This window comes from Dermacentor silvarum, chromosome 1 (genome assembly GCF_013339745.2).
Source record: "Dermacentor silvarum isolate Dsil-2018 chromosome 1, BIME_Dsil_1.4, whole genome shotgun sequence".
Lineage (NCBI taxonomy): Eukaryota > Metazoa > Arthropoda > Arachnida > Ixodida > Ixodidae > Dermacentor > Dermacentor silvarum.
Window position 1 is genome coordinate 378,627,443 of NC_051154.1, and position 12,292 is coordinate 378,639,734.

Consider the following 12,292-nt stretch of genomic DNA (forward strand, 5'->3'; position numbering starts at 1 on the left):
TGTTCTTTTCTCTCGGCCCATCCTCTTTACCTTTCATCATACATGCAGCTTTGTCCACGTATCCTGATCTGCATTTGTGCGCCCCATGACCTCTCTTTTGACATAGCTGGCAAACCACTGGTGGACCACGTCGACTATCCTTCACCCGACAGTTCATTGCTATATGTCCCAGCCGGTTACAAAGAAAACATCTTTGGGGCGTCCCTTGCCTGTTCATTGGACCCTGATTCCTCGTCTCACCTGCGGCTGCCATCGGCGCATCCTTGCCACTCTTTCCTAAATTTCTTAGACCCTGCGCCTCTACGAACTGATCTGAGTGCGCTGCCATCTCCTCCACTGTTTTTAATTTCCTCTCTTTGAGGAATACCGCCAGACTGTCGCTGCACCTAGTGAGAAATTGCTCTCCTACGACCTTGTCCCGCACCCCTTCATATGTCTTGTTGGTCTCTGACAACTCCATCCATCTCTCAAAGTAGTTTGTTAATCTACATGCAAACTGTTTTCCAGTTTCAGCGTCTTCCGGCTTGCATGACCTGAACTTTTCGTGGAAACCCTCAGCAGTTAGTCGGAATCTTTGTAATAAAGTGTTTTTCACCTTGTCATAGTCTAAGCTCTCTTCGGCGGGCATCCGTCTAAACACACTCAAAGCCTCACCAACTAGACACAGGCTTAAGGCGCTAGCCCACTCATTCCTTGCCCAGCCTTGCCCGACCGCTATTCTTTCGAAGCGATGCAAGTACGCATCTAAATCGTCCCTACGCTCATCAAAAGGAGCCATTAATTTCCTAGGGCAAATTTGCTTTGCTCTGGGCGAAGTTGAGTTGGATGACGCCAATCCGGGTGCACTTGTGCCGTCACGAGAACCTGCGCCCATCTCCGCTAGTCTAATCTTTAATTCTAAAATTTCTTTTTCATTTTTGTGCTGTTCGCGCACTTGTTCATGTTCCTCGCGTGCTCGTTCGTGCCTCTGACGTTCTCGTTGGTGTTCTTTTTCTTTTTCTTGCTGCGTGTATTCAAAAAACGCCATCGTCTCCTCCTTCGACATATTTAAATCCTTCGCTACCGCCGCCAAACGTTCCCATTCCATCTTTACAACTCCCGAGTATCGGTGACTGGGCCGTATCAATCCTGGCACGCTCGCCAATATTTGTCACCTTTACTTGGGAGTGCGGAGAGCTGCGAGCATGCGCTACTCTCGATGGAGGAGAGAGACGACTGGCGGCACGGCAAACGAAGATTTAATATATACAGGAGTGGTGAACGCACGCGACACACAACACTAAAACCGAAAGTCAAAACTAAAGGCACGTGAAACTAAAATTGATTCAACAAAAGTCTTCACTGGAACTCAAACAGCAAACTCAGATTAACTACAAACTACTTAAACAAAACTATCTCAGTTTCGGAGCCTCGCTCCGCCTTAAAGTCTCTCGGTCAGTCTTAGCTTTTGCTCGCCAGAGTCTGGCCACCTTGGCCCCGGCCTAACTGCGTCGTAAACAAAAACATGGGCTCTTACGGACTGCCGACTTGAAGCTCCTCTCGTCGGGTCCAAGTCGCATTCATTCGGGGCGTCGTTACTGCCGTAGATGCCGACGACTCGCGTTGCCTCCTTTGTCGGTGGTGAGCTCGTCGGTATCTCGTCGGTGATGCGCTCGTCAGCGATGGCGCTCGGCGCTGCTTAGGCCCACCTGCCTAGGCCTAGCGTCGGGATGCGTCGCAACTTCTTCAGGAGTGCTGACGTGTCGTCCCGAGGAGAATCGAACGTGCCGGTCTGCCGCAGAAGGGGGATCCTCTCTGGGGTGCCTTGTCCTGCCGTGAGAAGCTGCAGCCCGTCCAGGAGCCTCGCCCGAACTTGCCGAGGTCGACGGCCACACCTTGGATGGCCAGCGTCGTGGACTCAACCAGACCCCCAAGTCTCCCGTCGCCAGGAACATAGCTGGAGATGCGACCTTCCTGACCCGGTGCCACGTTGAAACTCAACGGACAGCGCCGTTCATCTCTCGACTATGCCTCGGTTCGTGCGCCTCGCGCGCTCGCACGGTTCCAAACACCAGGCATCGCGTGCTCCTCTTTTTTTTCGTGCCACCGGCGGCCTCTTACATGTGACACTGACTCAGAAAAACAGCTCAGAGCAGATCTCAAGCTTGTCATAATTGGGTTTGTAAAGGTTCTGCAGTACAATCTCCTTAGTTTGAACTCCAAGGGGGCCGTAAATTTATTCGTATAAAATGAAGTTAGAACTAAGGAGAGCCCTTGAATATAACGGCCGATCATTTGTGCGGCACAAGGGTGCCGCACTGAGTGCGCGGTAATGTGATCAAGTACATGCGACGGGACTCCTTCCTGCTCCTTTAGAGCTGGCTGGGAAAGAAGCCACTCTGCTTGCTCCGGTTCGCTCTTGGCTTCCTGCCCGCCTTCTCTTGTAATTTTTACAGCACACAACATTATGGTAGTTAGCGATGCATTGAGCCTCCGCCTGTGACTTTGGTTTGTCTGGAAAGCAGTTCATGGGAGCGAAAAATTTCGTTCGAAATAAACGTGCCATTTTTGGAGTTCGAATTCGCGGGAGTTTTTCTCTAGTCAAATAAATAAGACTTTGCCGGCACCAACCTAGCAGTTCAAATTATCCGTTAATTTGAATGAAGAGACTTTAGAATTTCCGGGGATTTCACTGTAGCCCTTAACCCAGCTGGCACAGCAGTGAGGCCTTTGGAAAACAGTGCTAAGCTACAGGTCGTAGAGCATCCTTTCACAGTTCTCTCGAACATGTTAATTCTCAACCCGGGAAGTTCAGAAATTCAACTAAAAACCTATGCCCACTCTCTGGGGTAGGGGGGGGTACCAACCTTGGTTGTGGGATCCAAAGCTCAGAAAGTTGCCTTGGAACTCTCGAAGGTAGCCAACCTCCTAGGCCACGGATGAGAAAAGTAGCCAAGCTGTGACCAGGTGGCTGGAAGTGTGAGCAGTGCCCAAGGATGCTACTCGGATTGCACCGAGGTTTGTTTCCAAGGTGCACCATATGACGAGATATGGATCACAGGCAGTGCTAGTTTTCGACAAAAATTATCCATAGTTGACAAAATACTTATATGTGTGTGATTAGTTGCGGCTTGTGTGTCTTGAAGTTCAGCTATGATGGAGATGACTTGCAACAAATTATACAGGACCTTAGCCTAGCTAAAGTGTATGAGTAGGGTTGAAGATTAATATGCAGAAGGCAAAAGTGATGTTCACTAACCTAGCGCAAAAATGAGAATTCGTGATTGGCAGTCAGCCTTTAGATTCTGTGCAAGAATGTGTCCGACAAATGTCGTTAAATGTGCACCAAATCAGTCTTTATGTTGATAACTAGAAAGACATAGTCTTATCTTTGACCATCATATAAACGGTAACCTACTTTCAAATTTTCAAGAGCATAAATGCTTGGACTTTGCTTTTACTACAGATTTAAGTTGGAATGCCCACATAGATCATGTGTGCTCCAAGTCCTTAAAAGCATTGTGGTTTCCTTAAGCAGAAACCTTCGAGGCACAAATCCAGACATCAAATGTCTTATTTACGTAACAATAGTCAGGCCTATCTTTGAGTATGTGAAAATCATATGGAATCCATACACCATTACCAGTTGTTGCAAACTTGAAAAAGTACAGTGCCCGCATTTCGACGGGGGCGAAATGCGAAAACACTCGTGTACTTAGATTTAGGTGCACGTTAAAGAACCCCAGGTGGTCCAAATTTCCGGAGTCCCCCACTACGGCGTGCCTCATAATCAGAACTGGTTTTGGCACGTAAAACCCCATAACTTAAAAAGTACAGTGCCTTGTTGCCAGATTTATATTTAATAAATACCGTGTAGACCACTTATAACGTAAATCGCCGAAGTCGCGAATATCCGCACTATAACCAAAACAACGATTTTCCAGGCCTGTACATATGCAAAACATGTAGACCAAGCAGCTGTGCCTATCTGAGAATCGAAGCGTGCGACCGGGAGTTTTGCATCCGTTTAAATTTACGAACTTTGAAAGGTTTATGTCCAGGTACCTGCGGTCTTCGCCTGAAGCAGACAAAGTAATAATTTTTTTTAAACGATGGCGATCGAAACTGATCGGCATATGCACGGTTTCGAAAACATGGCGACCGCGGACCAAGTTGCCGTCATTCGAGTGTTGCTCATGCCCTCACTTTCATTATCAAGTAGGTTTCTCCGCTTTCCATGTGCTGTACAGCCATTGCAATGCATTTCGTTGACTCGGTACTGAACTAAAACGTTGGTCGCTGGCAGGCTGGTTAGGCCTAGTCGGCAGGAGTGTCAGGCAGCATGCCGTCCTAGGAGGCTCGCCCTTGATATGTTCGTACCCGTAGACAATTACATAGAGACTACGGATGTGAGCACGGGCTGAACTGACAGCAACACGTACCGAGTTTGGTTCCTTAGGCGATCAGCTGCGGCAACTACTACCAAGTTTGTATGTGCGCGCAGTAGTACGAACGGCGGAACCTCATAAGTGCACACAAAGCCTAATACAGTAAAACTCTGGTGATACGAACCCGGCTGGTATGAATTTCGGTGTGATACGAATTCGTAACATTCCCCGGCCGAAATACATTGCTAACAATTTTTTAAAATCGGCTGTTCCGAACGTGTTGCCGTGCCGCTGCGGATTATACGAGCACGTGAGCAACAGCAGCGGCAGCCGAGCCAGCGGGGTGACAGGCACAGACAAGCCGGTGCAGCGGTATCTGGGCAGGATCTATAGTCGCCAAACAACCAACTACGTCACGCGGCCGCGCAAGCTCTCATTGGTCCCCACGTCGAGCGGACCGAACCACATCACAGCCTAGCCGATGCTTAGCGAGAAAGTAGATGAGGACCACTGCTGCAACGACGACTGAGGCGCAGCCCTGACAGTCAAAACGCTGTGGTGGCGTGCAAAACATTCGTAAGATCACGTGCGTGTATACGCCTTTCAGAAGGCGGTCGTTGACGATTTGTGCAAAAAGAAAACGTCCCGTTGATACGTTTTTCAAGGGACCGCGAAAAAAGAGAAAAAAAAGTCCCAGTTTCACCCGAAAGGTGAAGCAATGGAAGCGCAGTAGCAGCAGCGAGCGAATTGACCTTTGCGCTGTCTCTCGCTTCAACGCGAACTAAACGTCGAAGGTACAGCGCATACGAAGCTACTGGCACTAGGCACACTTTGTCAACATCGCAGATCATTTCGACCATAAGGTCCGCGTGGGCGCGCACTTTGCGCACGTCGCAGATTGCTTTCAGGATACGGCACCCGCGCGGGTGCGTCGTATCTGCAACGTTCCGGTCGCTTGTTGCAACACATCGGTCGCTTGTTGCAATCTGCAAGCTGGCTGCACCGCTAAATTTATGTGACTGCCACATTCAAACGCAACATAACATCCAGGAACATTATAGATTGGCAAAGTATCACCGGGAACGCCTGGTTTGTCGAACGCGAAAGCATTTGCGATGGTTAATTCAAACATACTGCGCACCGACAATGCTCTCAGCAGCGCGCGAAATAACGTGGAGGCGCCTCCGACCGGCATTGCTCCAACACCGTCATAGAGCAAAAGCTAAGGCGAGACCCCTCAACGCCGCGCGGAGAAAAAAAAAGAACTGTGCCGTCACAGCAAGGTCACTGTTTCTGCGTGTCGCCGGAACACGCGTGTACGTGCCGACGTCTCAGCCAATGCTGCGGCTGCAGCGCAGAGGGAACCAACAGCGAAGGCCCAGTCCGGCTGACAGTCCGGCCAACACTCGCTTCAATGGAAGAAAACGAAACTTCAGGGAGCGGGCTAAGCCGGCGCCGGGCCGGCGGGAGCGGCGGACTTGCACGGAGACAGTCGAAGGTGAGGGGACTACGAGGGTGTTGAGAGGGAGGGCAAGGGGAGCCACCAAAGCGACAGAGTTGCCGAGGCCAAATCTGCTTACCTGCCGCCCTCCTCCCTCGCCTGCGACGGTCCCCGCGCGGGGCGCGCCCGTCGCCGTGTCGCCTCTTCCTCTCATCAACCACAATCTCTCTCTCTCGCCGTGCCTGCGCTGCCCGCTCCCTGAAGTTTCATTTTCTGCCGTTATCGCGAAGCGAGCATTGGTCAACGCGGGCAGTTTCGTGGCCCTCGCTCGATATGCGCTTGCGCGCCACAATATTTCACGAATCGCACTGTTCGTACGTCGTGCTATGGTGCATGAATATTTCAAAAATAAGTCCTTCTTTTAATTTGAACAAATTTTTGGGCCCTTCGAGTTCGAATTATCGAGATTCGACTATACATGGGAGTCAATGAGATTTAGGTCGGGACCGCGAAAATGTGACATAGCAGCCGGGAAAACACAGCAGCGACGAAGGTATCAATGGGGTTCCACTATTAGAAATCTTTTCTGGTAAAAATAAATTCATTTTTCTTGATATTGTGTATGTTTTGATGATACGAATTTCGGGTGATACGAATATTTCACGCGACCCCACGAGATTCATATCACTGAGATTTTACTGTAGCTCAAAACTAAATTTGCGGAACACTGCTTAAACTGACAGCATCACACGTGCGATACCTGCACTTCACAACGCACATCACGACGGGTGCATAGAAACTCAAGCCGCATTTAGTGCAAAGCACCGCTGATAAGCAGCCGTGCAAAAGGTTTCTCCGGTGCCTAGGCAACCACCACGTGCCCATGTCGCGCTGCCACCACTTTTTAGTTCGTTTGCTCCATGTCTCATGCTCCTCCTCCGCATATCTCCTATCAGTGGGCGCACCTTGTTGAAAAGTGTCTTCGCTACTGCGCTTATCAACGAGATTTTTCCACAGAAGCCGCATTGTAACCGGTATTTCGTCTTGTGTGGCTGCACTGTAAGCGGTATGCGTATACATGGTGTTCTATGGAAGGGTAAACGTGAGTCAGAAAAGGCCGTGTCATAGCCAGTTCTGCACTCTAAACGGTTACGTTATAAGTGGCTGAGCTGTATTGCACCTTTTATTCCTCAACCGTGGTAATCCTCCATTGCTGGAGTTACGAATCAAGCAGAAAAGACTAAAGTTTTTTTACCAAATTATTCATAAGCCCTTTAACACTTTCGTGATCGCGGGAAAATCGGTAGTTTTCGGGTAGTCTGGCTACTATTTTTTTTGCTGCCATAGGAAATGATTCATGTTGAAGTGTATGGTATCAAATTGTAGAAGAAGAAATTATCTTTCCAACGGTATTAATTTCAAAAAGCATATTTATTAAAAATACTACGAAAAAATTATCAAAACAAAAAAATCTCATCAAGAACAAGAAAGATCGATAAAAACATCAATGCTGCTTTGCACAAAAAAAATATTTAGAAAAATCGAAATATACATTTTCAAGAAGAGGGATATATGAAATCAGCCTGCAAATATAAGCTCTGTATCTACAAAAGTTCTTGAGATACACAGGTACACGCAGCACTCCGGAGCGCAATTCCAAGGTGCACTCCCGGCCGTCTTCGTGGACAAAACTTGACTCTCTGCGCGACCGCCGGCAAATGATCCCGTCCGAACGACATTTACACCTTGCAGATAAGAACTGTGACCTTTAGAACATGCCGGAAATCCTTACATCGATGCGCGGCAGTGATAACACGGTCGGAGAAGAAAGCAAAACTCAACGGCGGATACCCATCTATGTTCTGGGGCGGTTTGCCGCACTTTCGTCGTCCGTACTGAAGTCCGACAAATCGAAGTCGTGTTCCGAGTCTGTGCTGCTACGATCATCCGCAAATTCAAGCCCAGATGCGTCGGAATCCGTCTAAACTCGCTGTTTCCGTGGAGCGGACGCGCGCGATGTAGATGCCAAATGACGAGCGCTCGTCACCCCGACTATGCAGGCGCTTTAAAAATCCCCGCGCGGTGAAAAACAGAAACACAAAGCCGAAACTGATAAAATAGTCTCTCTTTAACCCGCTCGATGGCTCTAGCTGTCCAAAGCACTCGGAGAGGCGCCAAAATTCGAACTTGTACTATCGAGAAAATACTGTCGACGGGAATAGGCGCGGTCACGAAAGTGTTAAAAGAAATGCTGGTGATTACTTAGAAATCCGTACCGATGAACAGTCAAGGCACCATAGCAGCATGCGTATACCAATTCAAGAATACGTAACGACTATTTAAATTTAGTTTCTTCCCTTGTGCGATTGCAAAATGAATTCACAGGCTGCCTGATGCTGATGTACAGGCCACGACACTGAGTGCTTCTTTGGATGGCGTTGTTGGTGTTGTGTTCCGTGATTATATAGGTCTCCCGCCACCAGAGAGGTATGTGATGGCCACCAACTCGAAACACTGGCGAGTGTAGAGCTTACATGCCTGCCTCTCGATGAGCCACATTGAAAACCGCAATAACAGTGCTGCTACTGGCAGCAAGTCTGTGTGCTTAGGTATATCAGGTATCATGATTGCGCCACAAGTGCACGCAATGCACGGATGAAAACCTCCAGTGTAGTAATCTACCGAACCAAAAACTTTTTTTTTCTACCGGGTTTCATTTCAGAGTGAAAAAAATCCCAGAATGGTTCAGCACTGGTTCGCACAAACATTTTTTTTTTTCTGGTTTGCGGTACACTATGGGTTTGGTATCCTGCTAGACACTTCTCCAAAATCAGAACTCAGCTGGTCTAAACTATTCCAAAATCGAATTTTACCTGCTCCAAGAATTACTCCTAGTTGACTTTAGGCTGTCCCACCCCTGGATAAGTTGTTAAACCCTTTTGCCCCGGATTGACAGCTGTGCAAGTGCCAGAAATGTTTGACGGGAAACACATGTCAAATCTGCGTGTTTCTAGGCACATTACATTTCATGTTGTCATCCTACTTTTCTCTCGCTCACTTTACTCCAATGTGCAGAGGACATCCAGATCAAGTTCTTTGAAGAAAACGAGGAGACAAAGGAGAGGACCTGGGAGGAGGCAGCCACATTCCAGGAATCAGATGTGCACTATCAGGTGAGAGTGAGAGCACCCCTTCTCTTTCTCTCTCTCTCTCTCACACACACACACGCACACATATATTTGGCTTTGTGAGACTTCTCATAGGCACTTATGGTTCAACATGGTTGGCTTTTCTGCCCTGATTCATGGTCTCAAACTTCTGTAGGAAAACAATAGCAGAAGCAACAGTGTTGAAATCTTTGTAAGAGACCCAGCACAACTTTTGTTACAAGTGAAAATATAAGCATGCCTGTGTTGTATGGTTAATTGTCACTTTTTTCAATGCTGCTCTCTGCTTAAGCATACTGTTGCAATGCAGTCCTTGTGTACAGTCAAACCTTATTATAATGAACTCATGTAACGAAGCAATTTTAATTTTCCTTGAAATCCTCATGTGGACCCCTGCATTTAATTAAAATTACGTTTTAGCAGAGCAAAAATTTTCTATTAATGAATATAAGTAACTGTTTTCTTAGTTCGTAATGAAGATTTACCGTTCATTTCCTGCTGATTAGGCCGAAATCTGGCGATGTGCAGCAATGCTAGTAACTGATCCGATGCAGCAGTTCAAAACCATCGCAAGCTGTTGGATACCTGGCAATGTGCCAAACTGGGCCATGCCCACATTCTACCAGTGCAGCCAACTCCCACATTCTCTTGCACTCTATGAACACAACATGCTGGCCCTTGGTCGAAGGTTGTGTATTACACCATAATTAAACGCAAACAGCAGAATGCATGGCTTGCAGTACGTGGAGCAAGGATACTTCAGTAGACCCTGTGCTGTCTTAAAGGGGTCCTGAACCACCTCAGTGTCACGTGTCACCGATCTCGGGGGTGTGCGGGTGTCATAAGAGATGGAGGAGGAAGACGCATGTCGACACAGCAAACAGATTTTTAATTACACTCGAACTTAAAACTCAAAATAAAACGCACTCAAACTAAGACTAACTCATACTAAAACAAAAAGTATGCACTCTAAGATTTGTACAACCTACTCAATAAACACGTACTTCATTCCGCCTGCATTCGTCTTTGACGTTCGTTACGCGAAAGTCAGGCAACACTAGCCTACCGCTGAGACGCTACAAAGAAGAGTCGTCTTACTGCGCTCGTCGTGGCACGTATTTTCCAGTCTGAAGCTCGTCGCTCTTTTCCCAAGAATTCGGTACTCTTGTCGATGCTGTAATCGTTGCCTTGCCGTCGTCGCGTCGCCTCGCTTGTCTTAGATTTGGATGTCTCGTACTTCGTCGGTGACGTGGCGCGGCATTGCCTAGGCCCACCTTGATAGGCCTAACATCGGGATGCATCACAACTTCTTCGTGAGTGCCGATGTGGCGTCCCAAGGAATATTGAACGTGCCGGTCTGCCGCAGAAGAGGGATCCTCTCTGGGGTGCCCGGTCCCGCCGTGAGAGGCTGCAGCCAGTCCAGGAGCCTCGCTCGAACTTCGCCAAGGTCGACGGACACACCTTGGACTGCCAACCTCACGGACTCAGCCAGACCCCCAAGTCTCCCGTCGCCAGAGCGTAGCTGACAATGCGACCTTCCTGGCCCGGAGCCACGTCGATAATCACCGGACAGCGCAGTTCATCCCTCGATTACGCCTCGGGTCACGCGCCTCGAAGGCTCGTGCCATTCGGAAAGCCGTGCTTCTCGTGCTCCTCTTCCTCTTTTGCGCCTCAGGCGGCCTCTTACATATGACATTCAGGCTTAGTAAAATAGCAGTCCGCAGATAGCATATGCTGCTGTGAACATCTTAGCCAAATTTTGCAGTCGTGCACAGCATGTGGAGCTCACAAGCAAAACGCAAATTTAACTTTGCGTTTTGCATAGATCACTCTTTGTATTTCAACAGAAGCCTTCTCCTCACTCTTTTCAGGGCTGCCATATTTTGTGATATAGCAGATTCTCATATGCGACTGCTATTAGCTAATAGCTGACATCAATCAGGAAGGGTGTTTGGATCAGTACGCTTCTTCCTACTGTTACTGTGTATATTTATTGATGCAGTAAAATAAACAGGCTGAGTGTAGCAAAAATCTATGTTTCGAATTTCAATAAGTTCTGGAAGTATGACTATCGTAATATTGTCTGCTAATGCTCGGCTGCACCCGTCTGTGTAGGAATTAAACTTTGGCCACACTGCTTATCAGTATCGTAGCCATTGGGTCTCGTTAATTTCGATTAGTTTTGAACTCTCAACTAGCCTTGAACTGAGCGAAACTTAAGGCAGACCACGCGCACGCCTGCTAGTGTGAGCTTACTCCTGGTCACTACTGGCTCGACGCCTTGGCAGACTTTGCTTCGTATTGAGCTATTGCTCAAAATGCGCACTTTGAATCTGGCTGCTACCCGTCGGTCAAGCTGGTGCAGGACAAAGCTGGTGCGCACCACATAGCATGGCCAGACTGGAGGACATGAGTGCCAGCGCGCACTCCAGCCCTGTCGTGCAAATAGTTAGAAACTACAGCTGAACGTAGCTGTGTCTACAGGGTAGGGTAGATACCGTGGCCTCCACGAGTTGCTGCAACGAGCCTGCTCCCTGGGGTTACTATGGCTTGCTGAGGGCAACAGCGGGCTCTGATTGGTATCTGCGGATGACGTGACTCAAGGCCCGAGCAAGCGTAAACGTCTGACATCCTAAGGCTCACGAGAGAGAGTGTGTCAGCGCACGCACGGAACGTCTGCGCTGCTCGCCGATCCCAAGCCAAGGAAACAGCCTTCTCCCTTTTGCCCCCGTGTAACGCCTCCGTTAGGTGGCGTTAGCAGCGCAACACTCGCGTCATCTCTTGCAATATGCCACACCGACTGCCACTGCCATAGAGCCACACGGTGAAGCCAGATTACAGGAGATGGGAGCCATGCAGGGAAAACAACATCAGGGGACGCATGAGTCGCGCATCTCCACCCACTCAGTGCGAGGATAGCCATGCGTAGCTATCTAGTACACTGTAGCACAGCAAATAGATGAGACACCGGTAATTCATAGACACCATAAGTGTAGGGATAGCCTCTGAGTTTGGCACATCGTAGGTGCCAAAATCGAAAGTAGTGGCGTTTGTGTCAACATCCAAAATCACTGACTTGGATAGAGGCTTGGCCGTGTTGGAAGATTGGAAGCCAGCACTGTCTGTGTCTTTCTATCTTGTCCCCATCTTTTGCGCTGTGCTTGTGTTACGATCCAAAATCTCATTTGAATGGCACGCCACGGTGGTGTTCAGTAGGCGGAGCGTTGTGGGCACCCCACTTGTGGCCTCCAAGACTGCATCGGTGCCAATGCAGTATCAGAGGCCACGCCCAGCTGCCAGCTCGTGCGGCGCACCAC

The 12,292-nt window shown here is 48.7% G+C and overlaps 1 protein-coding gene across 2 annotated transcripts in view; it reads left to right on the forward strand.

The window, feature by feature from the left end:
* The window catches only part of LOC119437483 (nuclear factor NF-kappa-B p100 subunit-like), a 155,315-nt gene that overhangs the window by 64,198 nt on the left and 78,825 nt on the right, over positions 1 to 12,292 (forward strand). For both annotated transcript variants that reach the window (XM_037704495.2, XM_037704496.2), the window contains exon 8: positions 8,884 to 8,981. In XM_037704495.2, the coding sequence (XP_037560423.1) occupies positions 8,884 to 8,981 (98 nt within the window). The remainder of the gene's footprint in view (positions 1 to 8,883; positions 8,982 to 12,292) is intronic.